General features: G+C 43.4%; 1 protein-coding gene across 7 annotated transcripts in view; it reads right to left on the bottom strand.

Annotated features, from left to right (window-relative positions):
• The window catches only part of Syt16 (synaptotagmin 16), a 248,944-nt gene that overhangs the window by 112,534 nt on the left and 113,899 nt on the right, over positions 1–22,511 (bottom strand). For 3 of the 7 annotated variants that reach the window (XM_060387648.1, XM_060387652.1, XM_060387651.1), the window contains exons 1-2: positions 20,831–20,962; positions 9,479–9,586 (exon numbers count right to left, since the gene is read on the bottom strand). Coding sequence is in view for 1 of the 7 variants with exons in the window: in XM_060387653.1 (XP_060243636.1) it covers positions 20,831–21,010 (180 nt within the window). In the remaining 6 variants the exon portion in view is untranslated. Of the gene's footprint in view, positions 1–2,237; positions 2,259–9,478; positions 9,587–20,830; positions 21,011–22,511 lie in introns of those variants that run through there. The other 4 variants (XM_060387653.1, XM_021654508.2, XM_060387649.1 and 1 more) reach the window with 4 other exon arrangements.

Here is a 22,511-nt window from a genome sequence, read left to right as displayed (position 1 = left end):
AGCAACACAAACAGGCAAGGTCCTCAGTTGCTCTAGAGGGACTACTGAATACGGCCTCAGCAACGACTTTCTAAAAAGGCTATTGCTATTCTTGGACAGAAACCCGTTTTCAAACACACATAATAAGATCTTAAGGACAGCTAAATGACTGAATTAGTATTTACCCTTTAGCGAGAGAGCCTGGGGGTGAAGAGCACTGGCCGTTCTCCCAGAGGGCCTGGGTCTGATTCCCAGCACCCACGTGTGAGTTCACAACTATGTGCAACTCCAGTTCCAGGGGAACGGACACTCTCTTCTGACTTCTTGCCTCTGCTGTCACCAAGCACACGTGTGGTGCACACACACACGTACACACAGACAAAATATCCATATACGTAAAGGTATGAAATAAAATATCTAAGAAGATAAAGCCCATCCCGGGTGACCAGCATGACCTGCCTTCCATCATCACAGCACCCACATCCCAAGGCCGCTGGCACACACATCTGAAGTCCCTGATGAAGGAGATTAAGGAATTTCAAAAAGCACCCATAGTAAGGTGCAAGATAGCTGAGAACTGATGTGATAAAATTGGAAAAAGAAAAAAGTTAACAGGAATAATTCCCAGATAAAGATACCAGGATAGTTGATTTATTTTTTTATTTTATTTATTTATTTATTTATTTATTTGTCTCAGAGAAGAAAAATATTTGTGTCACTTGAAAATGGATTAGGCTCAAAAATAAGGAGGAAATATGGAACTAGAGTAATTGCAGTTCTCTTGAGACAGAATAAGCAGAACTCAGAATGTCAGCATTATGTATTTGCCAACTGCAGAAGTAGCCAGACATATAAAAAAAAAAATGTGGTTAGAAAAGGGGGTGATAACTCATAATCTCACTGCCTGACACAACTGATTTCTTTGTGTATAAAAAGTACAAAGCTGTATTTCCTTGGAGTGTGTGGGGTTGTGGTTATAATGAAGAGGGATCTAGTTATCACCCAATAGCTGGGGCTCTGAGCAGAGGTGTGGTCACGGGACTCCCACCCATTCACTCCCCTTGGCAGCCTCTTCAGTAATCTCCCTGCGTTCCCATTCAGCCTACCTCCCCAGGATGACTTCTAATACCCTTCCAAGGCACCTGCTTGATGAGAATACTGCGCATCTAAGAGGATGGCTCCCTGGGAAGGCTATTCTTGGTTGTCAGTGTGGAACTAATTAAAACCCAAGCAGCTAGGCACACCTCTATGGGTTTTTTCTTTTTTTCTTAATCAAATCATTCAAAGCATGAAGAACCACTTTTAATCCAGATCTTTTGAGGTGAGAGGATACAGTTTTAATCCGGATTTTCGATTTTCGAGGTGGGAAGATCCTCCTTTACTCTGGACCACCTTGCTGGCAGCCTGTATAAAGGCCATGGAAGAGGGAAACTGTTGCTCTTAGCCTGCTTGCTCTCCCCTTCACTAGCAAGCCCATTTCTTCACTGGCATTAGAGCCTGCTTCTTCAGGACCCTGGACCAGCTGAGACATACAGATATACACCTGAGACATACAGCGTACTGAACAATACGTTCTTGGACCTTCTGTTGGTAGAAACCAATGGCCTGTAAGCCATTCTAATAAATCCCACATATGTTCATTGTATCAGTTCTATTTCTCTAGAGAACCCAGAGTAACACACCTATCATTCTTACCATAATGTCCTACTCCAGAGGACTCAGGTATGGTCCAGCCCTTTCCTGTCTACTCCCGCATCATCTCCTCAAATCCTTCAGCTCCTTCCCTGAAGCTGTCTTGCCTCTGGGATTTCTACACTCCCCCCTAAACGCACCCACTAATCCCTTTATAGTTCTCAGTTTACACTTTTCCACAATTCTTTTCCTTCCCCCTGAATCCAAACTAAATTAAGCCATCCTAAAATATTCTCTCAAAGCACCTCTTTTTCAAAAATAAACTTTGTTTCCCTTCTACTACTCTTTCCCATACCCCGTCTGCCCTCCACTTGGCTCCCTTTTTTCTCTTAAACAGTTACCCCTTCTGTTCTCTTATCACACGTATTTCATTAGCCTCTCTATTTCCTGCCTCTCTTAAGATCCTGCCATCCTCTCTCTTCATCTTCATTCTAGTTGCATGACCTACACATACGTGCAAATACACAAAGATGCCTATATGTAATTTTAAATCTAGGTTCTATAAGTAAAAGAAAACACACAGTGTTTCTCTCTCTGTAGTCCAATACTCCACCACTCATCCATACCTTCATATTTGTCTTTGAGTCTGGCTTGTTTCTTGAATACATTTATCTCCAGAGCCACCCGTTCTCGAGCAATTGTCACGATTCCACTTTCCTTTGTGGGTGAATAGACTGTACCGTGGATGTGTCTACCACAGTTCCTTTATCCACTTATACCTACTGATAGGCGTCAAGGTTGGGAAAGTGAGCCACGGTGTCAGAAACCACAACAGGACATCCATTTCCTGGCTGTTGTCAACAATGCAGCAATAAATACGGACACGGGTGCAAGCACGTGCCTCTGCAGTGCGTCGGCCTCAGAGTCCTTTGTGCACAAACCAAGGAGTAATCAGTAATCAAACCTGTCTACTTTAGGGTTGGTTTTTTGTTTGTTTGTCTGTCTGTTTGTTTGTTTTGTTTTTCTTTTTCTTTGAGCCTCCACGCTGATTTTGATAGCGGTTACACAAGTTTGCCTTCCCATCAGCTGTGTTCATATACTGCTTCACTTTCCCTGTGTCCTCCCCAGCCTTTTCTGTTTGTTTTCTGGATGAGAGTCATCCTGATGGTGGTAAGGTAGCATCTAAAGCAGTTTTAACCTGCATTTCCCTCATGGTAGAAAACACTGATCATTTTTTAAGAACTTATTAATACCTCTTATTCCTAATAACATATTATAGTTTAATAATATATGATTGTAGTTTGCTGGTGGCTTATGTATTTCTTTTCACATTTGTTTTCTTTAATAAATTAAAATTTCTATGAAGTCTGGTAGCTGGTTGATTTTCGCCTTTGTTGTGCTATCAGCGTGTAGCAGAGTGCCTGATGGCCACAGAATAGGCAATCAATGTTCTTGAATAGTGAACACATAAAGCTATTGTGCTGGCTAGGTTCCTGTCAGCTTGACACAGGCTAGAAACATCTGAGAGGAGGGAACCTTAATTGAGAAAAAGCCTCCGTAAGATTAGGCTGTAGGCAGACCTGTAGAGCATTTTCTTAATTAATGATTGATACGAGAGGGCCCAGACTCCTGTGGCTAGTGCCACCCAGACAGGTGGTCCTGGAGTGTATAAGAAAGAAGGCTGAATGACAAGCCTTGCAAAGATTCCAGCTAAATGAGGTCCCAGCACTGAGAAAGGGGAGTGGACACCAGACCCAAGAAGCTATCTATAACTGATATCCCCTGGCAAAGGAAAAATTCGTTTTCTCCAGTGGAGTCTCACTAGGAATATTAACACACTTTCAGGGTAGGCCTCATGCCATGCCCAGGAGTATTCGGCCAACACACAACCAACTCGGTGGCATTTCTGCTAATTTTTGTCTCTTTTTGCACTGTTTGGATGTTTTTTTTGTTTGTTTGTTTGTTTGTCTTATTGGTCTCTTCCTTATACGTTTTGCTTTCTGTTTTGTGGTTTTTGTGTCTGTGTGTGTTTCTTGTTTGTTTGGTTCGGTTTTAGTTGTTTTGTTTTTTTTTTTTAATAGTAAGAAAGAAATCAAACACAAAATTGGGTTGATAGGGAGCTGGGGAGGGCGTTGGAAAAACTGGGGGAGGGTGAAAACATGATCAAAACGTATAAAAAAATTTTCCATTGAAAAATAACTGAGTAAACCACGGGGATAGTAAGCTAGTAAGCCCCACTCCTCCATGGCCTCTGCATCAGTGCCTGCCTCCTGCATCCTGCCCTGTTTGAGTTCCTGCCCCGACTTCTCTTACCAAGGGCATATGATCTGAGACTTGTAAGCTGAAATAACATGCTCCCCTTCCCCAAGTTATTTAAGGTCACCATGTTTTAGCACAGCAATAAAAAGCCTAACTGAGACACCTCTATAAACACATACCCGTATTTTATAATGCTTCTTTCACTTAACATTTTGACATGTTTCTGTAGCCTCTTATGGTTTCCATTCTACAAAAATAGAAGAAGTGATTATTCCTTTCTTGCTCAGAATTGTTAGCCCCCTCAGCCGCTCCCACGGAAAAATAGTGTTAACCATGACAATAATAAAGTAGAAACAAGTATGTTGTTTAATGAGGTTTAGGGAAGGGCTGGGAATACAGCTCCGTGGTAGAGTGTGGCCCCATACATGCTGGGTTCCAATGCCAGCACCACAAAATAATAATATTTTTTTTAAAAAAGAAAGAAAGCTAAATAGTATTGAGATGGGTGAGGCACCGTATGCCACTCCTAGAGATCTATAGATATAGGGAGCCATGGCTTGCAGGGAGGCTTCTATCCCTGGGCTCTTATTTCTTCTGCAAAGTAGTAGAAGCACACCCAGGAAGGCCCTAATATTCCATAAAGAGAACAGCTCAACAGTTTTTAGGGAAGGTTCCTGTCATCCCACTCATTGGGTTTCTTATTGCTGTCGATACCCAACACATATACTTGGGCCAAATATATCTATGATAACAGATAAATGAACTTCTTAAAATCTCTGACATTTGCCAGATAGAAAGCAAATGATAGCAGTTAGTCAAGAAATAGGTGTTGGGTCAAAATGAGCGGTATTCAGGCTGGCCACCATCAATCAGATTTGTTTAATCAAGAAGCTAAACACCTGTCAAAACTACAATGAAGTTATTTTAAACAAATTTTACACCGTTTTCAAACTGTTGACTGAACAAGTAGTATCCTGAAGGTGGTGTCCATATCATTCCCATAGTCTAGGGTCCCTGCTCCCACTGTCACTGTGATAGACAACACAGGTTACTGAAGTTGGGTTTGTATATGAAAGATACCCCATGACCAACAATTATACAGTAGATTTTAACCTGGTTCCATTAGGTTTGTAATGAAGGAACATGAATCTTTCATCTAATGAAATTTTCATGCATAAGCAGAAATCTATTCCATCACAATTGCCAACCCATTTACTATATTTTCTGCAAGGTCAAAGGACACAGTTCCACCATCTCATTTATCCTGGGACCCCTCATATCTGGGGTCATCAACCGAAACCCTCAAACTAAATCAATGCTAACAACTGCTTTTTGGTTTTCCTCTGGTTTCCTTTCGGTTGTTTATGGAAGCTTCCAACCCAATCATATAGTAAAATCAGTCATTACTGAAATGACTGTTGCTACACATTTTATCTCATTCGTTTGCAGTTATGAAGATTAGGTTTCCTGGCGGCCTTGACAACTGGGCTCTTAGGGTAGTGACGCTGATCACGTGACAATGCCAATGCCTTTGTGTCTGGCAAGCATCAATAATCAGGTTCCCCTGAGATCCCATCAGACTCAACAGCCTTAATGGGATCTTTGTGGTTACGAACAGAAGTGGGCTGGGCTGGGGCACGCAGTGTTTCTTGGGTCTGCTCAGACAAGGTGGCCCCAAAGAACACTTGGAAACACTGCTTTTACACTTCCCTTGCCCCTGGCGGAGAATGCCACGTGAGAGCAGTGAAACACTGTTTTCCGAGTATGATACGAGAGCCAAATGTTTCCTAAGTAACTACATACTACGCATGACCTATTTCATAGCAATATACAGATATATTCTACATTGGACATGCATAACATATATACATATACATGTATACATATAATCACTGCATCTCTTCAGTTGGAACAAAATGCTAGTTATACTTCTATTTTCAAACTACAATGCCTGCCAGCTGCCTTTTTCCTTTCTCCCTTTTTCAAGTCATCCAGTTTCTCACAAAAAACAAAGAATCACTGCGTATTGCTTACTGGGGACACCAGACAATTCTATGGTCTTCCATTCATATGGCCCCACTCACATTCAACTAGGACTCACCCCCACCTCCTGGGATGAAAGAGAGTCTACAAGCATCTCATTCCAAACAAAATTCTAGTGTTCCCTGAGTTCTGCAAAGGAACAGGTGATGACCAGAAATCCCCCTGTCACGTGAAAAGGGTATTTCCTGTCAGCATCCATTCTGAACAAAATCTCACACCGAAAATATATTATATATATATATATATATATATATATATATATATATATATATATATAATTGGACTAGGTTCAGCTTCCTTGGAAAAATTCTAAATGAGATTCTTTCCCTGAAATGCTCCTAAAACTAATTGAGTTAGGAATTCAGCCATAAAGGCAGAGTATGGGAAAAATAAGATATACACGCACTGAGAAGGTTTCTGACCTAGAAAAGGAGGCTAAACTTACAGCTGCCATGAGCATTACTCTCCAGGAGACCGCAGGTAACAGAGAGACTTAGAAAGAGCCAAGACTACTGAAAAGGAGTGCTTCCTTCCTAAAGTAAATATTAAATAGCTCAAGCCTGGTTAACTAATCATAGTCTTCTACGTTAGTCACAGTTATGTGTGTCTTTAGGGCTTTCTCTTATCATTAAAAGTAATTAAGTAACAACATCAACAAAGAATGGTCTTTACAAATCCAAAATGGGGGATGAAGAACTATCTAACAAAGAGTCAAGGTAAGGGCAGGCAAGAGGGCTCAGCAGGCAATGGCTCCCGAGGCTAAGCCTGGGAACCTCAGCTCAAACCCTAGGACCCACACGTAGAGAACTTCTGCAAGTCAGTTGTCCTCTGAACTACACACACACACAAATAAATGTAACAACAAAACTTAAATATTCAAAGTGCTCACCCTTAAAAGTAGGTTCCTCTCTGCATTCTCCCATCAAATGCCTATTTAATGTAGTGGCAACTGTAAACTAATGTTCTTCCAAGACTCTTCTGGGGAAAAACTAGTACAAGCAGGTTTTAAGCAAGTAAGAATATTCTCTGCCACTTACATTAATTGTTTTTAAGTATTAAAAAAAACTGTTTAGAGGACTCAGAGTAGAAAAATTATAAGGAAGTTAAGACTGAAAACGCTTCTGGAAATTTCTAAATGCACACAATTCAAACAATATCTGTCATCTTGTCATTAAACTTCAATCACCTAACCTGGAATCATGGGATTTCCTTTATAATGAGAGCTTTTATGAAGAAGGCCTCTCTGCTCCTTATTCATGTTGTAGAAGAGTGTAAATAGTTTAATGAGTAACTACAGACATGCCCTCTCACTTAGTTTTAAAGCTGCCATGCTCAAAAAGCAACGAGAGTTTTAAACCCGTTACCTCAATAATCCCTTTAAAACTGATCACTCAAACAGTGAGGGACGTGAGTGGCACCCCAGATACCTACCTCTCTGCTGGAGCAGTGATCTGTGCCACTGACTATTCTGTTCAAACAATGACTCCTTCTCCTTGCTGCCTACCCGTAAATGATCCTTTAAAAGATTTCAAGCATATGTCTCTTTTAAACACATGTGAGCACTACTGCCTGGTTGACAAAAGAGGCACAAAAATCCAAAATTCTGTGACAAGTGTAACGAACGCTGCCTCGTGGTCTCTAGGCTGTCTGTGGAGAGCTTTCTCTGGAAATGTCAAGGAGTGAACAATAACAGTGCTGTTCTAATAGTGCCACTCTTTAACATTTCTCCAGAAAAAAAAAAATGTGTGATTTAGGGTTCTTCCTGCTCCTCCTGTGGAGGTCCACTGCAAGACTAAATGCTTCCATCAACTAAGCAGCTACCAGTTGAGCCCACGTGGATGGTTGACACTTAAGTAGAACTGTCTAGAGCATTCCATAGTGAAACTCCATGCCATACCCATATTCAAACACAAAGGGCTCCAGGGTTTCTGCTAAAAATAAGATGGAATCCTGTATGTCAGACACATGCACCCATATGGTATACAGTTATTGGTAACGTGGGGAAAAAAAAAACATGGAGGAAATCTGCAGTTTTTGAAACCGTGATGTGTGTTTAGGGAGTTCTCACACTTAGCTGTTAAACATTTCCAGCAGTGATCCATACTTGTAAAGAGCTTCGGGCTGGCTTTTATTAATAGCCTGCATCACAGAGGAAGCTTAAATGCCACAAGGCGAAGCTGTTTCTAAGGTAACTCTCCATGCATGCTTATGTAAATAACTCAGAAGCAAAGCTGCTCAACTGTAAGTGTGCCCAGACCTGTCAAGGGTTTCACGATTCCTGAAACGTTCCAATCCATGCTTTCTTCTCCAAGTTCATGGACTGGATGAAATTCTTGAACAGGAGATGACAGCCACTTTCTAAGTTGCAACAGAGGAGATAGTAAAGAATGGGGTTTAAGGGCATATCATGTCTTGAGAAGAGACGAAGAAAGAACTGGAGACAAGAGGATCTAATTCAGGAATGAATCATCCTTGTTACTGAGAATTAACCGTGGGTGACGGGCACATGGGTTCATCATCCCATTCTTTCCCTGCTTTCTTGTGTGAGTGAACATTTTCCTAATAAAGGTTTTTAATGCCGACCTTTTCCCAACCTCCCTACCAAAATTCACTGAAGGAAGTGAGAACAGAAACACAGAAGGTAAGTTCCTGTGGAGGGTAATTGTATGTGTCAAGTTAACTGGGCCACTGTGCTAAAATATTGATCAAAGATCATTCTGGATGTTTCTGAAGGGCACGCCTTGTGTGAGACTGATATTTAAAGTGGCAAACTTTATGTAAAGCAGATTGCCTTCTACTGTGGGTAAGCTGTATCTGAGCACTTCAAGTCTTGAATTTAGCAAAGACTTAGAGAAAGGAGAGTTCTGCCAGCACACATCCTGCTGACAGGACTGTAACCCTGAGTCTTTTCTGAGGTCTCACCCGGCATGCCTAGGACTTGCCAGGTTCCTTAACTACGTAATTCACTAAAAACCAATCAAACTCTTTCTCTTCCTTCCTGCCTGTCTCTCTTCAACCTCCCTACACATGTGTGCGAATACACACACACACACACATACACACACACACACACACATACACACACACACACACACACACTATGGCCTGCTTAGACTTTTTGATTATTCTATCCAGCAATAAAAAGTGTATTTACAATGTCATTTAACATTTAACATGAATCTCCCCTGTCTCATCAATTGGTCTTTATTTTATGGGCTTACAGTCTTTATAATAACCTATAATTATTTCAATTATTTGCCTCTTTGGTTTCAGTCTTAGTTTTACCTGCCTTCACTAGGAGAAAGTAATTTTCAAGAAATTAATGACGACACTACTCTCCTGTGCCCCTTCCAGCACTTAGCACAGCGTGTAGCAGGACACAGAGTCCCAATAAACACTAATGCACGCAGAAAGGGGGGTCCTCAAAGCAGCAACCCTCAACTGACTCCTTTGAAGTTTTCACCCATCAAACAGACAGGGTTCAATTAGTCAGAGCACGACGGACCCATCTGAGTTATTACGAGCTTCGATAACTTTCCAGAGTACAAGACCAAAATCAACTCACAATAATTTGTGTCTCCAAGTCACCCAAACAAGTCACCCGTCGTCACAGTGAAATACCAGCTTTGCCGTATCTTTTTACAGTTGCACGACTCTCAGTTCTTGTCATCGCCTGCATAGGGTCGAAACATACAAAGTTTCCAGACTAGTGAGAAGGCATTTCATAGATAGATATGCAGATGCGTCTAACCAAGGGAATTGAAGCAGGAGAGAGAAGGCCATGCCGCTTAGCTTGCTAATGAGTCTGGCCTTATTTCACATATGTCCAGTGGAGACAGGAGACACAGGGACTATAAAGGAAACGGCTCCTGCTTCTAAACAAAGAAGTGAAAGTAAGGAGTTAGGGAAGTAGAAGATTTCAACTTTCAAAAGATTATTCAAGCTATAATTTCCAAAAAAAAAAAAAAACATAATGTAATTCTAAATTTTGTAAATTAAAAGAGCATACTTGCCAGGGATTAGTAGCCACATGCCTTCAATCCCAGCACTCGGGAGACAGAGGCAGGTGGATCGCTGTGTTGGAGGCCAGCCTGGTCTACAGAGTGAGTTCCAGGACAACCAGGGCTACACAGAGAAACCCTGGCCCAAAAAAGCCAAAAAGTACCTCAGTGGCATGTATAGCTTTTAATCATCTTCTTAGAAGAAAAAGAAGAATATTGGGCCTCTGGGGGTTATAAAATATTTAATTGCTTTAAAATTAACCTGAGTAGGATATCCCAAAAGAAACCTGGACACTTAGATGCTGGTATTGAAAAAAATACAACGTTCAAAAACCACTCCAGCAAGGTAACTATGAATCAAACTGCTCTTACATTACCTGTAAAGATCACTCCCTAACTGTATTTAACTCGCCAATTGTACTAAAAACCTGAACTACAAGGAAACTGATGACAGTTAGATGTCCTTCTTCATCTGAAAGGGCTGAAAGAAAAAGTCAAGCCAGGAATGCCCATTGGTCACTACCCTCTATAGCTACATCCTCTTTATTTTTCGTTGGTTCTTTGCTTTGTTTTTTAGGTTTTTGCAATAGAATCTGGCAATAAATCCCAGGCTGGCCTTGAATCCCCAACCCTCCTGCCTCATCCTCAAAAGTCCCAGATTTACAGGTATAATGCATGTATGTATTTTTAGTCTTGTCAGTGTCTCATATATTGATTCACATCTGCAATTTTTTTCATTGCCTTTTCTTATTTTAGCATAAAAGAAAAACGGTACTGTTAAATAATTACTATAACACTAGTTAAATACACAGCAGAGACAGCCACGCTCTTCCGTTTTAGACAAGTTTCACTAAATACTTGTAGGTCTCAGAGTCACAAATACATGGATTTCTCTATCGTGGTAGTTTGAATGAAATTGGACCCACAGGCTCATAGGGACTGGAACTCTGGGAGGTATGGCCTTGTTGAAGTAGGTGTGGTATTGCTGGAGGGATCGTGTCTCTAGGGATGGGCTTTGAGATCTCAGATGCTCAGGCCAGGCCAGTGTGTTTTATTTTTTTCCTGCTGCCTGTGGATCCATATGTAGAATCTCAGCTGCTTCTCCAGCACCATGTCTGCCTGCGCAGTTCCATGGTTCCCACCATGATGAAAACAGACTGAGCCTCTGAACTGCAAGCTGCCCTCAACTAAATATTTCCCTTTACAAGAGTTGCCTTGGTCACAGAAATAGAAACCCTACGACAGAAGTTGGTACCAGGGACAGGGGTATTGCTGTGATAGGCCTGACCATGCTTTTGTTTGGAGGAATGTGGGCTTTGGGACTTTGAATTAGAAAAGCAGCTGAATGCTTCAGGTGGGGTTTAAGGTGCCCTCCTGGCAGGAACATGGAAAACAGTGGTGCTGTGGGTGATTTGACCTCTGGGAGCCTTGCTTAGGAGGTTTCAGAGCAGAATAATGTTAGTATGATGCTGGGGTACAGTGTGTGAAGGCTTGTCTCTGTGTATTCAATTGTTGATTGCTAAGCCGACAGAGGGCAAAGTGCTGGCAGTATATTTTATGGCCCATCCCTAAGATTTCTGTTTTGTAAATGTTCATCCTTCCTCACTTGCCTAGAGGCAATCTAAAAGATGTTGTCTGGCTGCTGATCGGTTATAATAAAGAGCTGATGGCCAATAGCTGGGCAGGAAGTGGAGGGCAAACCCTCCAGTAAGGAGAGAGATGAACACTGGGAAGAAAAGGCAAACATAGGAGATGTGCCAGGGACCCAAAGGAACAAGACAGACTGCAATAAAGAGGAGAGGTAGACCTAGCTGCATGGCAGGTTATGGCAAGATAGTCAGGTTAAATTGACAAGTGACTCAGTGGCTGGCTCTTTGATCACCTCCTCCTGAGGGGGAAACAGCCCTACCAGGCCACTGAGGAAGATAATGCAGCTAGTCCTGATGAGACCCGATAGACTAGGATCAGATGGAAGGGGAGGAGGACCTCCCCTATCAGTGGACCCAGGGAGGGGTATGAGAGGAGAAGAGAGAGAGAAGGTAGGTGTGGGAGGGGACGAGGGAAGGGGCTACGGCTGGGATACAAAGTGATTAAACTATAATTAATAAAAAGAAGCCTGGCCAGCAAAAGGCCTAAGCTTTAAACTACATTAAAAGAGTCTGTGTCATTATTTTAGTACCAATGGTTCCCAGAAAGTCCCACTTTATAGTATGTGACCTAGAGACAGTGCTTGTGATATTTTGGTGAAAAATGTGGCTATTTTCTGTCCTTGTACAAACAAATAATAATAATAATTGAAGAGCTCTTTTGGATTAATCATGTTTGCAGAAGAGATTTAAAAACAGCCTACAATGGACTGTGTCCTACTGTGTGGACTGTGGTTATTTGTGGCCAAGCAGATCCAATTATGCAGATCTATAATGAAAAGGAGCAAGCTGAAAAAGGAAAATTATAAAATGTACAGTTGGGGAGGAGAGGGGGCACCAGGAAATGGGATAAAGCTAAGTCCTGTGTTCAAGGAGATAAATAGATTAAAGAAAATCCTGATGCTAAATGGAATAAAGGGAGTGGTGACCTCAGGGCAAGATCCTACCCAGCTAATTTGCCAACTTGTAAAAAGGAATTAAATAAAAGCTTACTAAAACGGTCAATCCCCATCCTGAAAGGCAAAGAGGATGGACATCAGAAGAAGAAGAAAACAGGAAACAACCTAGGAACTTTCTACAGAGGACTACTGAAAGCCAGAAGAAGAAAACAGGAAACAACCTAGGAACCTACCACAGAGGGCCTCTGAAAGCCTCTGCCCTACAGACTATCAAAGCAGATGCTGAGCTTGATGGGCAACTGTTGGGCAGAGTGAATGGAATTTTATGTAAGAAGTAGGAAATAGTAAGAGCTGGAGAGGACAGCGTCTCCACAAAGAGAGCAACAGAACAAGAAAATTTGAACATAGGGAACTTCCCAGAGACTCATACTCCAACCAAGGACTATTCATGGAGATAACCTAGAACCCCTGCACAGATGTAGCCCATGGCAGTTCAGTGTCCAAGTGGGTTACATAGTAATGGGAAGAGGGACTGCCTCTGACATAATCTGACTGGTCTGCTCTTTGATCACCTCCCCCTGGCGGGGAGCAGCCTTACCAGGCCACAGTAGAGGACAATGCAGCCACTTTTGATGTGAACTGATAGACTAAGATCAGAAAGGAGAGGAGAACCTCCCCTATCAGTGGACTTGGGGAGTGGCATGCATGCAGAAAGAGGAGAGAGGGTAGGATCGGAAGGGGAGGAGGGAGGTGCCTATGGGGGGGATACAAAATGAATAAAGTGTAATTAATAAAAAATTTAAAAAAAAAGTTTAGAGCTGGGTGTGATGGCACACACCTTTAATCCCAGCACAGCACTCCAGAGGCAGGCAGATCTCAGAGTTTGAAGCCAGCCTGGTTTACAGATCAAGTTTCAGGACAGACAGCCAAGTATAGGCACTGAAGGAAACAATAAAAAACAGAAAGCTGGTGAAGATGTAACTGAGTGAGGGGCCGTGTTCCAGCCCTAGCAAACAGCAGAACTTGGTAGCTTCAGCCACATGGTTCTGGCTTTAGAGTCAAGAACACAAAAAAGAGGTACAGAATCATGCAACACCACTAAGGAAAGATGCTGAGGCCAGGCATGTGTCAGGCATGTGTCCCTGCATGGAGGCCCAGAGAGGCCATTGTGTAAAGATGAAGCCTGAGTTGCCTTGGAGACCATAAAATGTTAGAGATGCCAGAGCCTTGGGATACCTTCCGAGAAGAGCTGGTAACAGGGAGTCGAACTAGCCCAAAAGAAACCTGAAAGGAGTTCAAAAACAGAAGAAAGCTTTAACATCAGACATGGAGATGCATAGATTGGAGTATGCCCAGGTGATTTTTCAGTCTTGCTTTGGTCCAGTACTTTTTCATCATGTTCCCTTTCCTCCCTTTTGGTTGGAAATATGTGAACTCCTTTTTCTTTTTGATTTTACAGGGGATTACAGTTAAGAGATTGCATGAGTTTCAGAAGAAACTTTGAACTTTGGACTTTTAAACAATGTTGAGACTACTATGGAAGCGTCTGAAGTTGGACGAAATGCATTTTGCACTGTGATATAGCTGTATGCCTATGGGGGCTAGGAGATGGAAGGTGGAAGTTTGAATGAAAATGGCCCCATAGGCTCATAGAAATTGGTATTATTGAGAGGCATGGCCTCATTGCAGCAGGCCCCGTTGGAAGAAGGGTGTCATGGGGAGGGGGAGGGGAGGCGGGGAAGGCAGGCTTTGAGGTCTCAGATGCTCAAGCCAGGCCCAGTGTGGCTTTCTTCTCCTGGTGCCTGATAATCTGGATGTAGACCTCTCAGCTCCTTCCCCAGCACCAGGTCTGCCTGCGTTGCCACCATGCTTCCCACCATGACGATAATGGGCTAAACCTCTGAACTCTAAGCCAGCCCCAGTTAAATGTTTCCCTTCATAAGGGTTGCTGAGGTCATGGTGTTTCTTCAGAGAAATAAAAACCTTAAGACAGGTATAATATGATGATCTTGAATACTCACAAATGCTAATTTAAATCCATGAACCCAGTTTTTACACAGAGTCATGGCGGGCAGGAAGGGAAAATGTGAGGAAAATGCTGCTCTCGCTGTTCAAGATATAACAGGAGCAGTATGGCTGAAGGCCCTACAGACACTGTTGGGCAGAAGCAGACATGGTGGGCAGTGTTTGTCTCCGGTCCATTCACCAGAGTACCCTACCTCATTGTAACATCTTTAAATCACCTGGAATTCTTTTCAAAGATACGCATCCCCCTGCTGCTGTCACTCCCCAGTCTCATTTAATTAATTTGCAGTGGGCTTTGGATAATAGCTTTTGTAAAAGCTTTTGAGGATTGAAATCCAGCATAGCTCAACTTGACCTCGAGTTGCAGACTCGGATACATAACCGTAGTCTAGATAATAAGCATCTGACAGACGCTTTCTCTTTGTAAAACCTTCCTAACCCTGTCTGGGGAGTAGAGGAGAACCATTGCAGGAGGACAGTGAAAAGAGGATCATATATTCTGTTCTTAACCAACTCTTCCTAATTTCAGTGTTTGAAAAATATTCCCAGGTGATGTCATCCTCTCCCTAGAGCAGGCTGAGTGGTGGCCCTCCAAAGGTTATGGTCACATCCATATCCCTAAAATCTGGGCATGTTATTTGAAAAAAAAAAAAATGAGGCAGGTATCTGATGATGTAATTAATGATCTGAGATGAGACAAGCTTCCTGGATTATCACAGTGAAGACTGAATACAAAGACAAGGGACAAACTAAAGGCAGAAATATGAGAAAGAGAGGCACTGTGAAGATGGAAGCAGAGACCAGAGTAATTCAAGCACAAGCTAATGGATGCCAAGGTCAATCGATGGACAGCCACCAGACAAGAGCAGGGGCAGGGAGCAGACTCCTCCCCGGAGCCTCCAGGATGTGAGTGGCCCCGTGAGCATCCTGACTTCAAGACACGATCAGATCCAGAATTGTGCCAGAAAGAAATTCCACTAAGACACCAAGAACGGTGTAATTTGCAATAGCAGCTGCGTAAAAGGAATAGATCCCCCAACCTACCCATCCAACTTCTATCACACCCATCTCCACTGTGAAAATATGATGGAGTGGGCTGACCTGGAAGAGTAGGAAAACAGAAATTAAGGTCCTGCCTCCAGGGTTAGGCAAGCTTAAGTCTGAGTTTTGCCAATCAATAGCCTAGGAAGCCACAGCTTACTCATCCATAAGACAGATGATAATAGGGCTTACTCACTGAACTACTTCATGGGAAATATGTACTTGAACATACTATAACCTGAAAGGATAGATGCAATAAAAAAATAAAAAGAACTTAGCAGCCCAAATAGATGGAATTACTGGGATAGGCAGGAGATCAGGAAATGACCACAAAGTTGCAGATAAGGGTGAGGAAATAGAAACAGACTCGGAAAGGGCCAGTCAGCCGTGTCCTTCTAGAGCAGCGGTTTCCAACCTTCCTAATGCCGTGACCCTTTAATACAGTTCCTCATGTTGAGGTGATGCCCAGCCAGAAAATTCTTTCACTGCTACTTCGTACGTGTAATTTTGCTACTGTTATTAATCATATTGTAGACAGGACCCCTGTGAAAGGTGGGTCATTCAATCCGCCAAAGGGGCCACAACCCACAGGTAGAGAATCACCGGTCTAGAATTTGGCAGAAACTGTTACCTTTTAACTAGGTCATTTCAGAGTACCAGCTGCCATAGCCTGTCTGCTGAGAAGCAGCTATGTGATTGCTTAACTGTAAGAAAAAAAAAAAATTTTTTTAAATCCATCTTTTTAGTCATTCTTAAATAAGGACCTCCTATCTTTTTTTCCTCTGGAGCCCCATTCTCATGTCCAGCACTGAGAAACTAAATTCCCATCTTGCCTACTCAATGTGATTCAATCGGTTTCATTGTGGTTGAGTGATCTGATCTTTGAGAGTTCGACTCCCACTCCGGTGATCCTTAAACCAGACAACGTGTGGCACAGACTGAAGCTCATTTAGCACAATCCACTGTGCCTGCTATCTCCCACTGATGAGAGGAGTCGACCTTTGTCCTGACAGCAGTGCTTGGAGATTCCCCGCATGCCTCTTGGTGGTCATTCAGGCTGTAAGGACAGCGTAACTGGCAAGGAAAATGGACAGCCTTTGAAAGAATTGTAAGGTGACGGGGCTGAGTGCTTCCCTAGAATGCACAGAGGCCTGGCTAGATTCCCAGCACAACATAGGCCAAGCGTGGTGGCACACGACTATGATTTCGGCACCCTAAAGGTAGAGGCAGGATGATGGGAAGTTCTAGATCTTTCTCAGCTACACAGCAAGTTAGAGGCCGCCTGGGACTACAAAAGAACCTGATTTGAAGAAGAAGAAGAAGAAGAAGAAGAAGAAGGAGGAGGAGGAGGAGGAGGAGGAGGAGGAGGAGGAGGAGGAGGAGGAGGAGAAGGAGAAGGAGAAGGAGAAGGAGAAGGAGAAGGAGAAGGAGAAGGAGAAGGAGAAGGAGAAGGAGAAGGAGAAGAAGAAGAAGAAGAAGAAGAAGAAGAAGAAGAAGAAGAAGAAGAAGAAGAAGAAGAAGAAGAAGAAGAAGAAGGACTTCCGAGATAACAGCAGAGCCTTCGAGCAGCACAGAGCCTGTGTGAGTGTTGATCTTGTGCCTTTGCACAGGACACATGCCTGGGAAGCCACCCCCACCTCCAGGAGCCTCAGGGGTTTTGCTGCCCCAGCCTCCAACGCAGACACATGTGACACAAAGCCACATCACAACTCCCCAGTGGGAACGTTAACTTTCGTTCACCAGTGTCTCTTGAGTACAGGCCCACTCAGAAACTTCTGAAACTCCTACTGCGTGAAGTACTCACCTGAGGAACTGCCGAAGGAAATGTCTTGAGTTCTGCCCCTCCAAATCCCCAACCTCTGACCTTTTACCCCACCGCAGCCTCCCGGGCCCTCTGGGGAAACCTGCCTCAGCTCCAAAATGGAAGCTTATGCAGCTTCACTCTCTGGTTCTTTCAGGGCCATGATGGAGTCTGGTCTTCCTGCCTCAGCTGCTCAGAAACAGGTTGTATGCATGCAACTCTTCTCCAGAGTATGCCTAGAGGAATGTTCGAGGCCTTCAATATCTCTTTCCCCGTCATCTTTCCAAGCCATTATTCTACTCACCAGCAAGTCATGCTCCTGGTCCTCTTCCTTCTTGGAAAGGACAGCCTCATCTCATGCTCTTTCTAATATCATATCACTGTTCCTTGCTCCAAAGTCTGCATTTTACCTTTGATACATAAAGAAGTCATTTGGAAAGCCTGTAACCACAGCACTCAACACTTTGGAGGTAGACCCAGAGAATCAGAAGTTGAAGATCATTCCTGGGAGGCCAGCAGGATGGCTCAAATCAGGTACAGATGCCTGTCTCCAAGCCCAATGACCTGTGTTGGACCCTCAGGACTCACAAACTAGAACAAACTCCTACAAGTTGTCCTCTGAACCCCACATGTATTCTGTGATGTTCATAAACATGCACACACACACACACTTTCTCTCTAAATGATAAATAATGGTAATAATTAAAAAAAATTAAAGACAATTATTAGTTACATAGCAAGTTTGAAGCCAGTCTGGGCTACATGAGACCCTATCTCAAAATACAATTCTTTAGGGAAAACAAAATAAAATCATTTTAGTCCACTTATATTCACTCCATTCTCTCCCTTTCTCAGCTCTCACTGTGGAATTTTAGTCTCAATAAATTTCCTACCTCAGAGTTGAAGAATGCCTCCTTTGTTCCAAGGGATCCCCCACCCCGAAAAAAAAAATCACTATGAATGATCAACACATTACCTTAAATAAGGAAAGCAAATAACATGCATGGAATACTGAGTATGTCCACAGCAATAGCAAGTGATAAATAAATGTCAGCTGCAGGCTCTCACTGTGACTGCCCGGGCTTCTAGGAAGACATGGTTCCACCTTGTCTTCCCCTCTCTAATTTCAGACACAGTGATATGTGTAGATCTCTAACCATGGAAAAATACATAGCCTAAAGGAAGACAAGGTGTCTGTGCAGTAGACGCAGAAAACAAATCGCTTCTCCTTCAGCTCTGCCATTACTAGATGAGCTAAGAGACTTCTTTCCTATTTCAAACTCTTGCTTCATTTCACTAGATTAGAATGGTTAATTGGTTGCGGATGCTGAAGCCGTCTTTTCAGCCCTCAGATTTTTCAGTTTCATACAGTACAGTCTAAGAGTAGGAATGCCTCGTTGATGTTTAATCTTTTTTTATGAGGTCTCCTCCATTCACAGAGCCCTGGAAGTTGCTATGGTAACCCTATGAGCCAGATAGGATCACAGGATGAAGAGCTGGGAGAAACTAGTCCAGACTTATCAATTTGCAAATGAGGACTTAAGGCCCAGAGAGGTGAAGTGGGTTTCCCGAAATACTGTGGGCAATTAGCAGCAAAGGATGCTCCAAGTGTCTGCCCCAAGCTTTCCTTCACCGCAGGAGGCTGGCTGCCTTCCTTCTTTAACATCTGTCAGAATACATTCGGAGCATCCCAACTCCACTAAGAAATTAGTGCGGTGAGGATGACGATTAAAGAAAATATCAAAGGTTAGATAAAAACGTGACTTCCGTGGCTTCTGATCCACAAGAATGAACCCTCCCAGAGAAGCGATGCCAAAGGAAGGTGGTGGCATCTTAGGGGTTTCGATCTAAAGCATCCCCTGATTCCCCTCTTTTTAAAGCCCCCTCCCAGTGAGCCTACCCTGAGTCTGAGTGCTTTTCAGTGTTTTTGTGTTTTCAACTTATCTGCGTGTATAATTTAGAATTGTCTCTAAAACACTCAAAAAAAAAAAAAAAGAACCCACACATGAAACAAGACAAAAAGGAGGATGTTTTAAACAGCTCCAACCTTAGCTCTGGTCATGATTATTTGCAGAGGAGAACACCTGACCAGCCTCAACCTCGCAGCTTAAGTAAAGAGTGCACCGTATTGACATATGGCGTGGGTATCCGAAGGCTTGCTTGTTTGCTCAACGGCTATAAAGTTCCACGAGGACCTTCCCCATAGACGCTACGCCAGCACTCTTACAAAATAAATCACTTATTCTAAGACAACTCTGCTGGGATCCAATAATCCCAACACGCAGATAAAAGAGACTGAAGGTCAGAATGGTTCCCTGAACTCACCAAGGTCATATTGGAGTTACAGTCAGCTCTGAGGGAGAAGAGTCATTCCCAAACCCTCCTCCTTACTAGACTATGGCCAAGCAACAGCTGATCTTCTCCTTTACCCTAGACCCAGCTGAGACAGTAGGGTCTGAAGGATTCACGAGTCCCTGATTTTATTTGACTAGCTCCATAAAATATTCTGTTCTATTTTCTAAAGATGAGTCAGAGGAGTGGAGTTCAAAAGAGCAAGACAACAGCAGCAATGCCAATCAGCTGCCAACTGCTGCACTCTTCCCCAAGACTGACTCTGCGATGACTCGAAAACATTCTCACACACTCTTTGGTACTCTGTCCCTCCAAAGGTGAAGCCTCGTTCCTAGTCCCCTGGGCGTACACTAGAGTCAGTGCAAAACAAGGGGATGACAGTGAGTATTTGTGATTTTGTAGCTGAAGTTGTAAAGGGGAATTGTGGCTCTTCTTCACTCTCTGAGAGTGAAGCCCTTCTCCTTGATGAGTTTTAACACGTACCCAGAGGGGCACACAAGAGGAAGGTGGGATTCCAGCTACTAAGAGGATGAGAACTTGCTTTCCATGACTAACCTCCCTGAGGGGGATCAACAACCTGGACCCTGTGATGGTGTCCTCTGTCACTAAATTCTATCCTTAAGCAACTAACAGAGTATGTTCTTCAAGAGCAAGAGGCCATTTTGTCATATGACTGCCCTTTCGTCAGATAGAGTTAGATAGGGAAACTGAAATCTCTCTGGGATAGAAACGGCTGTGCTGCAGGATGAAAATGAACCTTGAACCTTGAATATCTCAAAAAGAGTTAGGACAGCGACAAGTCAGTATTGTGCCAACATCGTGAAGGCAAAACACTTCCAGATCCTTGTCAATCGACATACACTTTTTCTTCTTCGGGACTATTAAGCTGAGGCATGCGCATGCACACTAAGGATCTAAAGAGCAGAGACTATTCTGGAGAGGTGAGGAAAGTCTTTCCCCATCAGCCCCAAAGGACACCGGGAAAAGTCAATGCATCCGTTGGTGATGCCATTTGTCAGGTCTGCCATAGCTAATACAGGCCAGTTCAGCTATGACTCTGTATGGGGCCACTTTGGGAAGAGTGACACTTTTTTAGCTCCTTCAAGTTGGAGCAGATTGTCACTCTCAGGGGAACATAAGGGCAGTGCTTACCAGGTCCCGTGTGACCCCCAATCTTGTCTCTCGAGTGCTTTCTCTTTCCTCGTTGCTCCAGCTGTGGACGGCCTCTTATGGTTTCAGAGCACAGCTTCTTGTTGATGAAGAGGACGAGGACAGCCAGAAGGACAACAAAGACCCCAATGGCAGACAGGAATCCAATAGCTTCAGGGGAGACTGGAAAGAAAGCACAAATGGAAAAAAAAAAAGTGACCAGTGTGACAGTGACCCAATTTTTGGTTCTCACAACTGAATAGATTCTGTACTTTAACTCATTAGAATTACAAGCGGCCTGTTTCTTGGTAACACACCCCAAAACTGTGCCAAAGGGAAAGCAAGGGGCAGTGACTGGGTTCACCTCACTAGGCGGGTATCTCACGTGACTGACCTCTTGTCTCTGCATGCGGGGTCTCTTTGCCCTAGAACACAACTCTTTTTGCTCCCGTCAGGAGCTGGGTATTCATTGACACAAACAGGAAGAGAGATTCTTCAAATGGGTTGAGCTGCAGATGATAGACTGGTGCTATCAGACCATGGTGCTATAAAATACAACTGCCTGAAGCCTACAGATGAAGCGACTTGAGAAAGATTTCCAGGATACATCCATCTATGCCGGCAGATGAAGGAAATGTCATTTCCTGGATATGTTTTTGCAGACCCAAATCTGCAATATGACGGTGTCAGTACTCCACATATTTTAAACAGTCTCTGATATTTAATTCTTTAATTCTGCTATGAGCACTTGAAACAGGGACACCAGATCCAGCTCAGAGAAACTCCTGTAAGTGACAGTTGAGCCAAGATAACATTCTGTAAAGACATCTAGAAATTAATATGTACAAAGGAATCAATTACAGAACAAATGTCAATCTAAGAGAATCATGGGAGAAAAGTGCATAAAACTTGAGGAAATACGGATCATATGAGAAACAGTAGCCTATCGCAACAGCTAATCAGGGTTTCAGTATGACTAAATCTGGAATCAACTAAACCCCAAGTAGCCTGACTTGCCTATGAGAGATTTTTTTTTAAGGGGGGAGGGTGATTTTTTGAGATGATACTTCTCTGTGTAGCCTGCTTATCCTAGAACTCTGTAGACCAGGCTGGCCTCGAACAGAGATCCCACCTCCCAAGTTCTGGGATTAAAAGTACACAGCGTGGCCAAGAATTTTTTTTTTTTTTTTTTTTTTTTTTTAAGGTGGGAAGATTCACCTTAAATCCAGCTCTCAGCTTCTGGTGGCAGCCCGTTTAAAGAAGATGGAAGAAGGAAGCCTTTGCTTTTAGCCTACTTGTCATCACTCTGTCTGGAAAGTTCATCTGAACTACATCCCCCGACAGGGTACACCTTTCCTATCTACACTAAGAATGCATCCCTGGAGTGAGGGAACCCCGTCTCCAAAATACTTCTTATTCAGGGTCTCCCAACCCGTGCCGCGAGGGTTGCCCAGCTACCTCTGGTCTGACCCGGGTCATGCCTGGCGCCAGCTGGAGCCACTCTGGGACCTGGAGCTCGGATCGCCCAGTGGGACTGCGGAGACTGCTCCTGCCTCCTGTTCTCTCCAGGGTTTGTCCATGCGGTGGCGCGCGCTAGCTACAGAACAGGGCCTGCCAAGTTCATCCTCCTAGCTCACACCTTCACCCCCTGGGAACCTTTAGGGGCACGCGCGCGCACGCAGCA

This window comes from Meriones unguiculatus, chromosome 7 (assembly GCF_030254825.1).
Source record: "Meriones unguiculatus strain TT.TT164.6M chromosome 7, Bangor_MerUng_6.1, whole genome shotgun sequence".
NCBI classification, from domain to species: domain Eukaryota; kingdom Metazoa; phylum Chordata; class Mammalia; order Rodentia; family Muridae; genus Meriones; species Meriones unguiculatus.
This window is presented reverse-complemented; position numbering and strand designations above follow the sequence as displayed.